Source organism: Polypterus senegalus, chromosome 4 (assembly GCF_016835505.1).
Source record: "Polypterus senegalus isolate Bchr_013 chromosome 4, ASM1683550v1, whole genome shotgun sequence".
Lineage (NCBI taxonomy): Eukaryota > Metazoa > Chordata > Cladistia > Polypteriformes > Polypteridae > Polypterus > Polypterus senegalus.
This window is the reverse complement of record NC_053157.1, coordinates 56,349,358-56,366,000: the sequence shown is the minus strand read 5'-3', so window position 1 is coordinate 56,366,000 and position 16,643 is coordinate 56,349,358. Positions and strand designations below refer to the sequence as shown.

The window sequence follows — 16,643 nt, the reverse complement described above, 5'->3', positions numbered from 1 at the left end:
ATTGTGCAAAATGCCGGAAGACAATTGGTTTTACTTAGAATTTCTAAGTTCATTTCACTATAAAGAGAAATATACATATACCGTAGCAATTGTGGACCATCATGCTGGCTGGTACCGTTATTCAGATATCCTGTTGTCTGCCTCCCAAAAGAACAGTGTGAGACAATTTGTTTAGGAAATCTGTAAAGTTTATTTTATGTTTGGTACATCAGTGATTGGCTGGATCCCTAACATTTATTATTTTGCTTTGTTCAATAGATATTATTTATATAGCAATTTTTATGCAAAACTTTATCTCAAAGTGCTTTAGGAGAAGTCACATTACAAAGTCAAATTGCAAAAATCACATTCCAGGCTCATCTGAAGTTTGCAATACCCCACTGGGGTGAGAGGGGGCGCTGTTGTTAACAGTTGTTTCTCCTTTTGTTTCCGTCATAGTGCTAGAAAAAAGCCCAATGAGGGCAATTAAGACAGAGAAGCCCCATCCCTTCTGGCCTAAACAGTATAAAAAGTGGATGTCACCCAAAGCTGGCGTCACTTCTTGGACTTGAACAATGACCAGTGATGAGCTCCCCAAAACCTGACCTTCCTTTTAAAGAGTGCCATTTACAGGCTGTGCTTTCAAGGCAATTGCCTGTATTTCAGTTTTTATACCCTCAAGCGCAGATTTCTTTTGTTTAAATCTATTTTTGTCCTGTACATTCAGTGGGGTGGCCCAGTTGGTGCCCCAACTTTTCTTCGATGCTGTTGTCAAGTTTGCCTCACATTCAACTATATAAAATGATAAAAATAGTAACTTACAGAATACAGATAAACAACTAAAAGAAACGGCAACAGTCCTTAAGCATAAATTAAATTAATACCAAGTAAACTCATTGTAAGTGCTTATGACAGTAAATCCAATGCTATGTCCGGATGGCCAAGAAGGAGAAGAAAATAGAAACTCAAACAGTGAGATGCTGGAGAAGATAAACCTTCAGGTGTTCCCAGGCCAAAAGCCCATCAGACCCCACTGGACGTTTTACCAAACATAAATGTTCTTAAGTAGATCATTACTGTTTTGATTTGTCCTAGAAGTTTAAAGGCAGTTGATTTCATCAAAAGCTGGGGTGTCCACATTTCTTACAACATCAAAGGCAGTTGCAGATGGCATTGGTGCATGATATTACCACAGAAAATCGGAAAATAAAACTGAGAATAGAAGAGGTTAGCAAAGATTGCACACCTTTAAAGTATATGATATTGCAGTATCTATTATGATTTGTTATAACTGTTGAAAATGTCTAAGTGTTTTGTTTTATTTGTTTTAATCCTTACCATTAAATCGAGCTGCTTAAACTTTAATCTTGCCAGGCTCATGGCAACATGGAAGCCAAAATCATGGAAAGACCTCCATCACAGAAAAGGAGTGTCTCTAACTGTTTGTTCATTTGCATCATTTCCTTGCTCTTTACTTTAAAGAACTCATACATGACGAGACTGATCAACCAACAAAAAATAAACTGAATGGTCCCTTCAAATTGATATCAGTCACATCACAACAATTAAATGCTGCCTGATAAAAAACAGTGCGTTTAGAACCCGGTTATTCACACTAACCTGATTTTTAAAATGCCATGTAAACTGGTTAAAGAAACTGGGTTATTGGCCTTTGAGAAACCTGGTTAACAGAGGTAGAGTTCTCCATGCATGGCCAGATTATGTTGCCATGTAAACCCATAACCGGGCTACTATTGAGGATTTTGTAGTCTGTGCATGTCTGCTGCACTCTGTCAGCCAGCACATGTTTGTTTCGTACACACATTCAGCAGCCTTGGGTAGAACCTTCCACAAAAGACATTTCCAGAGGCAAATTTTCAAGTGACTTCATTATTCCTTTTCCCGTTCGAAATAATCTGTCTCAGTATTTCAGAAATTGCTAAATTTATGTTGATGAGCTGAATGTAAAGGGCTGAACTGAGCACCATGATAACTTATTTAATGTAATGTGCGCACGTTAAGTAGTCTGATTACTTTTTAAAATAATGAGTAACCTAATACAAGTAAGGGCCAGAGCAGACTCTACTAGCTAAGAAGACTCACGTCTTTTGATGTTTGTAGCAACCTACTGGAAATGTTCTATCAATCCATAGTAGCCAGTGTGTTGTTCTATATTGCAGTCTTCTGGGCAAGTAACCTGAGCTCAAAAATTGCACAAGGCCTGAATCAGCTTATCAGGGAAGCCTGCACCATCACAAGGTGAACCCTGGAAACACTGGAAGCTGTTGTAGAAAAGAGGATAAGGGTAAAATTGGATCCCTTCCAGGAGGCACTTTGGGGCAGACTGGTGACTCTGAGGCTAGGGATTTGCACTGGCAATTGGAAGGTTGCTGGTTCAAATCCTGAAAATACCAAAAAATGACTCTACTTAGTTGGTCCCTTGAGCAAAGCCCTTAACCTGCAATTGCTCCATCATGGGTATAACGTTAATCTGCATCCAGCCCAACATGTACTGTAGGCCCTCCAACCTGCAGAGAAAAACCAAGGGGTTGGTGGCAGAACTGGCACTCCAGCTACCGTAAAAAACCTCACACTGGTTCCTTTCCATCTGAACTAGTGTGGTGCTGAGGTGTCACCCGTTGCATGGCTGCACATAGGTCCTACCCTGGGGTCATGAGTTGGTTTGTTATGTGGTGGGTGCAGCAATGCACTGTATCAGCGTGTGCTCCTAACCTCTCAGGAGGCACTCTCTTGGAGTTCTTCTAGCCAGAGGCTCATTTCACCACAATGTGCTAAGAAGGGCCTCTTGGGGTCTTTTCTGCTCACTGTTATCAGCTATTTCAATGCTTCCTCCTGGGGTACTCGTTAAGTTGATTTTGAAATAGCATTTTTAAATATCTGAACAATATATATTTATCTATTTATTTATATTTAATTATTTATTTTTATTTATATATCAATTGATTGATTGGCTGTATTATTTGTTCTGTGAGTCTGTATCCTTGTTGTTATGTTTCTGCTGCTGCATTTATGAAAATTTTCCCTTGGAATTAATTAAGTATATCTAACCTAATTGTTAGTAAGTAAGGTACTCTGATTTATGTGAAAATATTGCAAAGACATAAGCAAGCCATCACAAGCAATAGATTAACTAATATAATATAGAATCTGTATATTCTGTGAAGTAATAAAATATGTTTTGGACATTAGGGGGCGCTGTTGCCCCATGAAACCCAACAGACAGATGCTTTGGACACAATTGTAAAAGCACTAAGAAGATTCTTAATTTTCTTTTATCAAAAGTGCCTTCACAACACCACATCCACAATATACACTATAAACAATACAATAAATACAACAATTCTTTCCTCCCAGCAGCTCCGTCACACTCCCTCCCAACTCTGGCTCTCTTGCTGGTTCTCCACTAGTTGTTTATATAGTCCTTGACCCGGAAGTGCTTCTGTCCTTCCATCCATGTAATTCATCAGCATTTCCGGGTCAGATGGAGACTTATGGACAGAAGTACTTCCAGGCTTAAGAAAACACAAGTCTCCTTCTGACCCAGAGATGCTGCTGAATCACATGGACGGAAGGACAGAAGTACCTATGGGCTATATGGGAAACAAAAATCCCTGTGTCTTCCTGCAGCGGCACCCACGGTACCCAGCAGGGCTGTGAAGCCAAACTCCATCTCCCATAGTGCCCTGAGGGAATCCAGGGCACCGCTAAGCTGCAGGGAGGTCACCATCTAGCGTCTTGGGTGTGTCGGCTGGGTTGAGCTGCCGGCCTTCAATCACAATGTATAAAACCATTGTGTTGTAAAAAAAAAGGTAAATAATAAAATTTTGTTTGTTTGTTTATTAACGTTTTGGATAGGATGATGGCACACAGTGCTGCTGTCAAACAACTCCAGGATAAGAATCCCAGCCTGGCCACTGTCTGTTTTGAGTTTACATGTTCTACCCATCTAGGTGGGTTTTATCCAGATATTCCACTTTTCATCCCACATTCACTGTCCCGCTATTCTTCACTAACCTCATTGCAACTCTTTCTCAGTCTTGCAGATTCACTATGTTCAACATCTGCAGGTTCATAAGGAATCTGACAGAGTATGCCGCTCAACTCCTGGTCCAGGCTTTGATCATGTCATGTCTGCACTTCTGCAACTCTTTACACTTTCATTAGAAACCAAGCCACTGCAGATGATTCTAAATGCATTGGTATGTCTAGTATTCAGCCAGGCGAGGTGGACATATGATCAGTACATTAAATTCAAATCCTTGATGCCTGCCTACAGAGTAGTCAGCGGGTTAGCACCTAGTTAAATGAGAGGCACTCATGAGGTCCTATGCTCCTTCTCACCTACTCAGGTGTACTGATGAACATTGTCTGGTAATGTCACCTCTGTGTGGAATCAAATCTCAATCAGAATGTTTTCATTTGTAGCTCCAGGCAGGTGGAATAAGCTGCCTACCTCCATTTGAACTGTTGTCTCCTTCAATATTTTTCAGAAGAAGTTGATAATGACTTCTATAGGTTCTTGTATCTAAGGAAGCACAACTAGCTTGAATTTATTTTAAGCTCTTCATTTGTGATGATAAATTTGGTAACCTCATCTTATAACACTTGTTCCAAAACAGTCCTGAGATTGATGTTTACTCAAATATCTTGACCTTTTTTGTAAGTGGCTTTGGCTAAAAGCATCTGCCAGATAAATAAACGTAAATATACATTTAAGATAATTGGCAACTCCAAATTAATCCTGTCTGAATGCTGCTGTATGAATGAGTACGCCCATGTAAGGTTAAATATTGCAGTAAGCCTTATCCTGCTCAAAATAAGGTCAGGCACCCTTTGATGCTGAAATGAACTAAACAGGTTTGAGGTTGGATCAGTGAATATTTAAGTGCTGAATTTTTAAATTGTGGGTTATACACAGTTTAGCATTTCTGACTCAGATTCAGAAATCTGGGCCTGAATCCCAGCCAAGTCTCCATGTTCTTCCCATATCCCTGTGGATTTTTCTTTATGTTAACAGGTCACTCAAAATTCTTCCATTGTGACTGAGTATATTAAATGCATGGTGTGTGTGTGTGTGTAAGCGTGATGAGCTAGATAAGTGCGTCCTTTAGAGTTGCTTTTTGCTCTCTGCTGAATGTTGCTAGGACAGGTTTACATGTTACATGTTCTTATGGGAGATATGTATTTTGAAAAATAGTTGTCACCTACAGTAAAAAAAACAAAAAAAAAACTATATAAAGTACTAAAATCTGAAATGTAATTTTCTTCACTCTATAAAAATAATAAAAATAATTTCAAACCTTTTTCAGGGCATAAGGATATTGAGCAGAGCTAAGATCAAATGTTTGTTTTCTGTGCCCCTTTTCATTGCTGAAATGACATATAATTTTCTTTCTATCAGCACTACAGCATTTTATAAAATTTTTGTTTTTCATTAAACAAGTCCTTTTACAAGTAGGTTATGCTGTTCAATTTATTTAGGTTGTTAGCGCAACACAGATTTTTAAGTGATAAATGACCCCACACAATGTGCTGCATGAGCCGCAAGTAGTGCATGTCACAGTTTATTGCTGTCACCTACTGGTGGCCTGCATTATAGGCCTTTAAATGTTAATAGTTTTAAAACAATTTTAAAAATAAATCAGTTAAAAAGATGTAGATAAAATTTTCACACAGCAGAAATAAATTAATATTTGGAGTAAAGTATGTTGTATACAGTATATGCAGTTGATTAGTTCTATTTCTTTTGGTATACAGAAATATTCAGAAGTATACATACAGTGGATTCAAAAAGAATTCAGACCCCTTCACTTTCTGCACACTTTATTGTGTTGTAGGTTCAATTTGAAATGGTTAGATTTTCCATTTTTGCCTGTCAATCTACACACAGTAATCCATAATCACAAAGCAAAAACATTTTTATAACAAAAAGTTAAATAGATCAGTACAAGTAAGACTAGAAAAATGCAAATAATTTTAATGTACTTGGTAGGAGGAAAAATATCGGTGAATGGTGGCACCAGCCGACAACCCTGCAGCTGACCTAACAGGCAGTGGTGGAGGTGCATCAGACAAATGCTGAACAAGAATAACGCCACCAGTACAACAAATGGAATATTCTGGAGTACCAGAGAAAACTGGGAAAGGGCAGTTGGCATCCAGGAAACACTGGAGGACAGCTGGAAAGACCGGAGGATTGCAGTGATACTGCAATGGTTGTGGGTGGTCCGTCACCTTACCCATGAGCTTCTAATGCAGAACTGCCTTATCTGACTATAAAGCAAATTAAGAGAAGACAAACCAAAGGCCCTCCAAGAGCCGGGGTGGAAGATGGGCCTAATCAAATGACAAATCAAATGGTAATGAAAGGAATGGATATTGAAAGTGAGAAACCCCTCCGTAAGTGTGCATGCAGGTGGCAGAAGGTGACTTCCCTCACAGGGTTGCACATCCATCAAGGAGCGATTGAGTATGAAAGGAGAGCCACTCATCGGATTTGCACAACTTTAGGCACCATAAGGACAGGCAAGTCAAGAGATGGAACCAATCCCACAGAGTGACTCACACCGCAGCCCCTCTTCTAACATGTAACTAGTGTGGAACTAGCCCTGGACACAGACAAACGGACATCGTTTGTTCACCGATCACACTCATTTATTTACAATTAAATTTACAAAGAGTTCAGTGCACTACCCAGTGCCTCCAGCACCGATCCCCCAAAGTCCAGGCCTCACATTCACTAAATGCCTTTCCTTCTGGCCTCCTCCACTCCTCTCTCGAGCTCCATCCTCTTCCACCCGACTCTTGCTAATGAACGGAGGAAGGCGGCCCCTTTTATCCCAACCCGGATGGGCATCAGCTGCTTCCCGGCAATCCCCCACGGACACACCCCAGTGTGGCGGAAGTGCCGGCTGCGCACCCGGAAACCCTCCGGGTGTCCCCAGTCTTCTTCCCCCCAGCACTTCCTAGTGTGGCGGAAGTGCTGAGGTCCAGGGTTCTTCAGGCACCGGGGTGCCGCCTGGCGGTGGCCACGGGCCCCTACAGGGTTGGGCTTCCATGCCCTCTACCCATGGCCCCCAACACAACCAGGGCGGTCGCCCCCTCGTTGTCTGGAGGAGGCACAAGCCCTCCTCTGGTCCTCCTGGGCGTCCCCAACCACATGCCACACTAATAAATAAGCCAAAACCACAGAGAAGCATAATAGATTGAAGTGGCCAAAGGCAAGCCATTGAGAGGGGTGGCATAAGCTCAACAAACTTCTGAGCGAAATATTGGAGAACACTTTGCAGGGGAAGGTGGATAGTACACTGAATATGCTTGGCAACATTGTCAAAGTTGTTTGCAAAGAAAGATTTGGAGAAGTGTCAGACATGGCAGAAAGGGAGGAGAAAGAAGCAAATTGAGGAGCTCACGTACAACAGGTGTCTACTGCATAAAAGATGGAGGAGAGCAGCGCCAGAGGACACAGCTGGTCTGAAGAAGCTGCTTAGGAATTAAAGCAGAAGTTGAGTAAACTGTGCCAGGTAGACAGGATTAGGAGGCGGACGAAAAGTAGAGAAGGTTCTTGTTTAGGGATCCTTTCAAGTATGCATGAAATCTGCTGGAAGAAAAGCAGAGTGGAAGGTTAGACATCTACAAGGAAGAGCTGGAGCAGTACATCAGGGACCAGTACACTAAACCAACCAAGGATACACCACTCGGCTCAGCAGGTTATGTGCCATGCCCACCCCCTAAAAGTATTGAATTTGACACCAAGCGGTCATTGAAAAGGCCAGATCAGCCTCAGTGCCTGGCATAAATGGGCTCTCTTATAAGATGTATATGAACTGCCCACTATTGTTGAAGATCTCGTGGAAGCTGATGAGGACTGCATGGAAGAACCAGTCCATACCATTGGGTTGGCAGCAGGCCATGTGTGTCTTTATTCCCAAAGAGGATATTTGTACTACCATAAGCCAGTATTGAAGCAGTGTGCCGTTGAACATAAAGTTTTTTTTTTCAGTGCTTGCAAGACAGATTAGCAGTTTCCTTAAGGGCAAACATTTAATTGATATAAGCTGCCAGAAGGTTGGAATCCCTGGATTCCAGGGATTCATTGAGCATTCTTCTATGATCTGGGAATAGATACAGCAAGTCAAACAAAATTGGGGTGATCTGCGTGTGGTGTGGCTTGATTTGGCAAATGTGTATGGACCTGTGCTGCACAAGCCAATTGAATTTGCTCTCGAATTTTTCTGTGTGCCAAAAAGCATTACTAACATCATTGCCAAATATTTTACCAACTTTCTGCTGTGCTTTGCTGTAAGGTTCATTATGACCAGATGGCAACAACTGGAAGTTGGCATTGTGATGGGATGCTCCATTTCTCTAGTACTGTTTGTATTGGAAATAATTCTCATTGCAGCTCAACAAGTAGTGAAAGGCATGAAACTGCCATCTGGCGACATGCTTCCTCCTCTGAAAAATTACATGGACGACATCACAATTATCCTCCAGACAGCCCTTCATACAACAAGGCTGCTCAGATGCCTTGATGACCTGACTGCATGGGTGAGGATGAAGATCAAATCATCTAAATCTCGACGCCTATCAATCAGAGTTGTCAGACAAACAGGTTGGGAAGTTGGCACAGAAACAGAATGCAGAAGGGCTTGCAAAGATTGACAACTGTCGGCTTCCAGGGAAATACAAGGTGTGGTGTTATCAATACCCACTGTTACCAGCAAGTGATGTGGCCACTTAAAGTGAGTCAAGTACCATCAATAGTTGCCAGCAGGATGGATCCCTTAGCTAACTGTTCTATCTGGGTGTCTTGGCCTCCCCCATTGCTTCTTCAACACAAGTATCTTTGCAGCTGCCTCTCAATGCAGTCAGCCTCCAATAAAAGCAGGAGAAAACTCGTCTGGTGCTAGAACTGATAAAATCCAGAGACCACTTGATAAAGAAGGTAGAAGTGAATGTAAGCACAGGATATTAATGGAGGCCACAAACCAAGGTTGGCCTTACCATCAGCAGGTTGCAACACAAAGAAATCATGGGGAAAGTGCAAGATAGCCGAGTAGGGTTGGCTGGAGGAGAAACCTACACTGGTATGGGGTAAGGCCACAAAGGAGCAGAGAAAGACCATGGTTGTGGAGGAGGGGACACAAGTGGAGCAGGAGCGCTACCTCATTAAGGCAGTGTGGCAGTAGTAGCAGGTAGCATGGACTCGATAGGAGGAAAACACAACTACAATCATCAGCTGGGCAGACATCTGGAATGAACCACAGGCACGACTGAGCTTCCTGATAAGGGCTACATAGGACACTGTCCCTTAATCTTGGAACCTCACTCTACGGTTTGGGATTGAGGAGAAGTGCCCGCTGTGTAACGACAGCAACACAGGCCTTCAGCCTAATTAGTGTGGGGAAATGATTTTAGTGAATTATGACTTTTGTGGAAAGAACCTTTGATAAAGATTTTAATTAGCATTTTGGACATTGGTTTCAATAAATTTTGACTTTCTACTTTTAACATCTCCCTGTTCTGTGTTTAGGACTTTTCATTTCATGTTCATGTTTCTTTTTTTCCCCCTCTGCCTTTTTTTTAGCAGTACAGTGTGAGCCATCATGCTTTTTTGTGCTCAAGTGCTGCCCATGTTATTTACTCACTGTGCCATTACCTGCAATGGATTGAAGGCCCTCTGCCCTCCCATGGCACTTGGCTGGCATGGCATGTGTTAATATGCCATAAATGAACCAATACTTAACCATGTACAGTATATTTCATAAAAGTGCAATATCTCACTTACAATATGTAATAAAATGTGGGTCCTGTACAATAACTGCATCAAATGTCATATAAGTGCTCTTTAGGTGCACTTTATCCAACAAAAAGTTCTTATTTTAAAATAATGATTTGATTAGATTTTTTACGAAGATCATTGGTTTCATTATGCATATTGTATCTGCTTTTTTACAGAAGATCCAAGGAATTGCTCATCCTGTATGCAAGATTTCTACATGTAAGTAAAATGCTAGCTGTTCTCAGAATTTAAATCTTTATTTTATACAGTAAACCTTTTCCAGAATTGCCCTTCTAGAACAGTACAATAGGAGAGTATTGGTACATTAAGTGGCATGCTTTAACTTGGTGAGGTGGTTTGAACCTTGAGCTGAAATCCATAGCTGCTAGGGCACAGTGGCTGAAGGTATGGAATGCTACGTATCATTAGGTATGTCAGTTATTTATAGCATTATTGTGGCAACATCTGCGAAATTCTGCCATTTTGTGACTGTTTTCATGTCTGGGCACTGCCATTTTGTTGTACAAAGCACAAGCTGTGTTCGGATTCAGTGGGTTGGAAAATGGATGGATGTATGGGCACCACCATCTTGCTTATGGTAAGAATCCCCATCTGTGGTCACGTGGGTGGGAGAAGTAATGTCATCACATCACTGCTATTTAAGACTGCATTACGCTCTCCTCAGGGCCGTAGTCTGCAATTCCTTTCTTTCTAAAAAAGTCTTTCATCCTCATTAGTAGCAGTGGAAGCCAAAAGGCACGTCCATGAAGGTTTTATTGTCTATTTGACCTTACTCGCACTGTTTGTGACTTTGCTTCTTTTTTTTTAAGATTTAATGGCTTTGATTATTCGTATTGGTGTCTTGTCCCTGGTATTTTTGATGTTTTGTTTGTCCTAACCTCTTCTCTGCCTAATCCCTTTTGGTTACCTCATCTACTCTTCCTCTTCTGGCTTGTTCTTGCACATCATTTTTTCCAAATACTACATTTGCTGTTGCACTCCTGGTAGTATTAAGTTCATATCATTTTAAAACAACATTATTTTTCAATATTGTCCGTAATATTACAGTATGCAGACAATAAAATATTGAAAACTGTAAATTACTGAACAGGATTCTTTACCATTTTAAAATATCAATGAAAACATAATTATGATTCCAGTAATTTACTTTTGAAACCAGATTTGAAAAATCACATTTAATTTATGTATCTCTGAGGTATTTTTTTATTACCTTATTCAGCTAACAGACATATTCTTTAATGTACACACACACACACATACGGGTGTAAGGGCAAAACCCTCAAACATCAGTAAAAATAAGTCTTTAGACCACTTAAGTGAAGATAGGAGCAATGAAGCTCCTGTTGATCTGAACACTTCCAGACTCTCCTTCTTTCACATTTTGGTTAGCATAAGAAAGTGAAACATCACATTTAATTGATTCATTGACTTATGAATTCTAAAGGACAGCTGTCAGACATTAAACCATGGCTATAGACAGAAGCTTTGGCAGTTGCATAGTTTTCGCCTTATTTACAATTATTTACAAATATTAACGTGGTTGATGAAACAGGCCGGAAGCCCCAAGGAAAAATGGCTTTTTTACGTCACAGAGATTTATGAGTTGTTGGGAGTAAAGTCAGGATTGTTAGAAGAGATGGTACATGGAATTTATATGTATCTTTCTTTACCATATTAAGACACGCTCAACGACAAATTTCCTTTCCCTTGAACCTTTCTTTCAATGATGTTTGAGTACTAGTCTTTTAAAAGCATTTCTTTTAAGTGGTCAAAATGTGCACACCTCATGGTGTATTCCAGCTTTTTCTTATAGCAGACCTGTGCCACGCTCACTTACTGTATATCATGTTGTCTGGTAAAGAGCTGTGTCCTACACCAGTGTTTCCCAACCTTTGTGGTGCCACATGCCAGTTTTTCACATGCTAGTGTGTTTGTGACCCAAACGGAGGGTAATGTCCCCCTTGGTGAATTGAGTGTGAGGGTCAGTGTTCTTTCTCCTTGGTAAATTGAGTACAATCCTCACAGCAGATGTTGTCACCTCCAATGACACCTCGGGCCAAAGATTGGGAAGCGCCGTCCTACACAATAAAAATGATGGTGGCCATGACAGAATGATGAAAAATCCAAAAACCAAAAATTAATATCACATTAGAAAAAAATGAAAACATCAGAAATGAAATACTAATGTAATCCTGTAATGACAAACACATACAAATGGGTATAAAAAAATGAACAACACACAAACGCAAAAGCAACCACAAAGAATGAGTCAAGTATGCATTCCTGCATTCCTATTAGTGCAATAAACAGAATAGTTATAATATCTACCTTTCAACAGAGTATATCTGGAACATTCTGGCTTGCTACTAATATAAACGTAGACCTACTGATCTGATTTGGTGGAATATTTACACTTGAAAAGGGTTTGTCTTCTACAGATTAAAAAAATAATGCTGTATTATTTGATGTAGTGTCTGACATTAAGTTAAATGCTTTTATAAAACAAGATAAATTTATGTGTAGATAAATCTATATCTAAAAATAGAAAAACAATTGAGCACATATGTTTACAAAGCCATTTAAGGCGCCTATCACAATAGTGCTGAATGCTGATGACTGAATACATTTATTGCTTGCTACAATAATAGTAATTCTGACAAACATAAGCATAACAGCATATGTTTAGTTTACCTGTAAAAGAAAATGGAGTGGCACAATAGTGTTTTCGAAATTGCTCTTTCTCCATTTCATTCACCGTCCCAACTACTCTGTTTAGAGTGGAAAATCTGTAAGATTCTACTACTATTAGCCACTAAGTCGTGAATAACACAAAAACTCAATTACTTTTATCTAGCACCATTCCTGGTGCACATATCAAAATAAACAGGAAATAGGACAGCTTTAAAAAACTGTCAAAGTATTATAGCATGACACCCAATTAGTTCTTAACATCCATCCATCCATTATCCAACCTGCTATATCCTAACTACTGGGTCACGGGGGTCTGCTGGAGCCAATCCCAGCCAACACAGGGCACAAGGCAGTAAACAAGCCCCGGGCAGGGTGCCAGCCCAAAGCAGGGCACGCACACGCACAGGATCGCCAATGCACCCAACCTGCATGTCTTTGGACTGTGGGAGGAAACCAACGCAGACACGGGAAGAACAAGCAAACTCCACGCAGGGAGGACCCGGGAAGCGAACCCGGGTCTCCTAACTGCAAGGCAGCAGCGCTACCCACTGCGCCACCGTGCCGCCCATTCTTAACATTGTAGCTGGTTTTATGTTTTGAATATATTCTTTATATTCTTTGTCTCTGTTTCCACATTTGCCAAATAAGCCTGAAGTGTTTGTTTCATCCATTAAAGAATGCATGACACACACCCCTGAGACAGTGTTATAAGTTCCATTATGGTGATATCATTTAAGTGTCCTTTTTATTCTACATCTAATAATCAAAAAATGCTTACAATTTTCCTCTTTTGATTGTGCCAGGTTTACTCCCTCTTTTTTGCAATTTCTTGTGTGGTATGTGCTGCAGTTTGGACTCATTTGTTCCTCTTGATAAAGACTTTCTCAGTACCAAGAATCATTCTGTTACCATAAGCATGTAATTTAGTTCAGGATTGTTGTAACCCGATGTCAAAAACATAGCGAGATGGATAACTGGCCTCTGAAAAATCTCACAAAGCAAGCCAGGAACTTATTCAGCCTCCATATACGGGGCCACTCCTGAACTCTTGCCTGTAGGCTTTAGAAGTTCAAAGTATTCACTAGAGCCTCAAACTTAACAAAAATGCCTTACAAGGGAGACAAACTGTCCAGTACAGACAATTCAAACTGTAATATTTATAAATGAGTTTATTAGCAAAAAAAAAAATTGTAAGGAAAAAAGAGATTTGCTTCTAAGCAATCCACAGTAGCCAAGACCAAAAAAAACCAATCACATGCAATATACAGTAACAAAAGTGAAAAATCAATAAAGCGGAAATTAAAAATGAAACAATACTTACAGAAAGACTCCAAATAAACTGAGATCTGTAGCCAGAGGGTGGTCTCAGGATGGTAGAGTTTCACACACTAAACACAAGGAATATCAAGACATTTAAAGAGACAGTGTTAAATCATCAATTTTACTTTCAAAACTGTTAAATCATAAACAAATGTATCAATAATTATATAAAAAATATGCAAAATAATTTAAATAATTCAAAAAATTCTAAAAAACAACAATGAAACAGAAAATACACATAAACCCAGTCTAACACATACTGTAATAAGGGACATAGGGAGACAGAGGAAAAAAGCATACAGTGGCATCTGGCTTTGGTTCAAAAGTCAGTCATCTGTGGTTTTATACTAATGGGAGATCCAATTTGTCACCGTTGCACATCTCTCAGAAATTTTAGACTAAACAAAATTTACCATTTTAAAGCATAGCATTAAGGTGAAATATTTTTAGAGTATATTATTATTATATAAATTCTGATTGTATTTATTCAACGATAACATATGAGCAAATAGGTTCAGAATTAAATATATTCATGAATTTCATTTTAGGTTTAAATCAAGATGTTACAAAAACTGCCCTGCAAAAACCTACACAGTGGAAGAATCAATGGAGTGCAAAGAATGCCATGAAACCTGCCTCAGCTGTGATGAAAACCAGTGTTATTGGTGTGAAGATGGCCTGTTTCTTTCTGGTAATGGACTTTTTACAGAATTAGAAAGATTGCTAGGAATATGTTCGGGGGTCTTATCTATCCCTTTCATCTAATTTACATGAATTCATTCTTCATTCCTCACTTGCACGGGGTCATCGAATATCATGAACTGGCACCTCTTTAAAATATGGGAAGAAAACCAAAGAACTAGGAGAAAGTCCATGCAGATAAAAGTATAATTTGTACATTTCACACTGATCCTAAAACAGCTTAAGATGGAAGACAGCAGTAGCGGCTACTGTGCTGTCACATTGCCTATGTTACAATTTACATAGATAGATAGATAGATAGATACAGTAGATGGATGTAAATTTATTTCTACCCTAGGGACAACTACATTGCCTAGTTTTTACTGTTCACACATACATCTCATTTTTTTACAGACAACACTTGTGTTAGCGAATGTGAAGAAGGATTCTATGGTAATGAAGACAACCAGGAATGTGAGCCTTGTCATCACAGTTGTAAAGCATGTGGGGGTCCTCTTGCAGATGACTGTAAATCTTGTGACACGACTAAAAAGCTGCTAAATGGAAAATGTCAGATGGGTAAAGTGTGCAAAGATGGAGAATTTTCTTTGGGTAAGTAGCTGCTTCTGCATTATTGTAGAAACACATGAGAATGCAAACTCTAATGAGAAAGCCTATACAAGAAATGGAGTGAGTCACGCTATAGTGAGGTAGCAGCAGTAGCGCCATGAGGGAGGGGCTTTAGAAGTATTAACGCCCTGATCTTTTCATCTATTTTTTTTTTTTCTTTACCTCACACAATGCTTATATCACTGCTGCTCGATGTTATATATGTATGTCAACATGCTCAAAACCCCAAGTGTCTGCCAGATATCAGTGTAAATTTTTTAAATGTGTATCAATGGGCTCAAAACAGCAAGGTGACACCCCACCATCTGCTCTTCATTTCCACCTAGCCACTCTCATACCATCAGACCTTAGAAATGCCCAGGTAGAAGCTCTATCTGTTACTCAACTGTTTTTTTGGGTAAATATATATTAGGATGTCATTGTCATAAGTTCAGTGCTATTGTAATAGCTTATTTTTTTTCTTTTGCTGTCTACCTTCACTAATTATCTGGGGTGTTTTGCACACAAATTTTGCCATTACATTTAAGGCGGGGGTGGGCTACTAAAATTGAGCGACATCTCTTGATCAGTGAAATGGTTTGCTCCATGTAGGATTTGTATGTTGCTACCTTATTGTATGATCAATGTCTAGTGTAGTCTGAAACATCCATGTAATTCCAGAACTGAGCTAAGTTCCTTAAAAATTACACTGTTTAAAAACTTTGTTTGTTTGGGAGAATGTTTGCATGAAGCCAATGGTTCACTTTATTTTAATCACTATTGGTTTTTCCTTGAAGCTTATACAGTATTGTTGTAAATCTATACTAATAAAAGGCAAAGCCCTCATTGACTGACTGACTGACTCACTCACTCACTCACTCACTGACTCACTGACTCATCCAATCCAACATCCTGTGTAGGAGGATTGAAGGCTGAAATGTGGCAGGCTCATTCCTTAGAGCTTACTTGCAAAAGTTAGGCAGGTTTCATTTCAAAATTCTATGCGTAACGGTCATAACTGGAACCTACTTACGTACATATATACGGCCATAGCATGCAGCTCGGTCGCCGTGTGAGGCGGAGTTGCGTCCCTCATCGTCACGCCTCCCACGTAATTGAGTGCCTGCCCATATAAGGCTGTCCGTCAGCAGCAATCCAATAGACACGCTGCTGCTTATTTGCAAAATATTTTACATTCTGCACATTTTAATTAATTTTTTTATTAATCTCACTTTAATGAGATGATCTGGCATCTGAAATTTATAAGCACCATTGTAAATTGAGCACTGCATTCAAGCTATATGTTGGTGCAAGGAACATCATTTTAAAAAAGCACAAATATCTTTCACATTAAAAATCAAACTAATAGCCTGGCTTGAAACAGAGGGAGAGAACTAGAAGAAGCCTCTCAGAAACTGGCAAAATGGGTACTCTGCACACACAAAGGCATTGTAATCAAGACCTAAATATGTGTTTTGAGGTTATAGTTCTGCCCTCTTTGTCATCACCAGTTGAAGAATTGTGCAGGAAACACCAG

The 16,643-nt window shown here is 39.8% G+C and overlaps 1 protein-coding gene across 1 annotated transcript in view; it reads left to right on the top strand.

The window, feature by feature from the left end:
* The window catches only part of LOC120528707 (proprotein convertase subtilisin/kexin type 5-like), a 121,940-nt gene that overhangs the window by 54,948 nt on the left and 50,349 nt on the right, over window positions 1-16,643 (top strand). Inside the window, exons 6-8 of the mRNA XM_039752862.1 lie at window positions 9,961-10,003; window positions 14,365-14,507; window positions 14,912-15,109. Of these exons, the coding sequence (XP_039608796.1) occupies window positions 9,961-10,003; window positions 14,365-14,507; window positions 14,912-15,109 (384 nt within the window). The remainder of the gene's footprint in view (window positions 1-9,960; window positions 10,004-14,364; window positions 14,508-14,911; window positions 15,110-16,643) is intronic.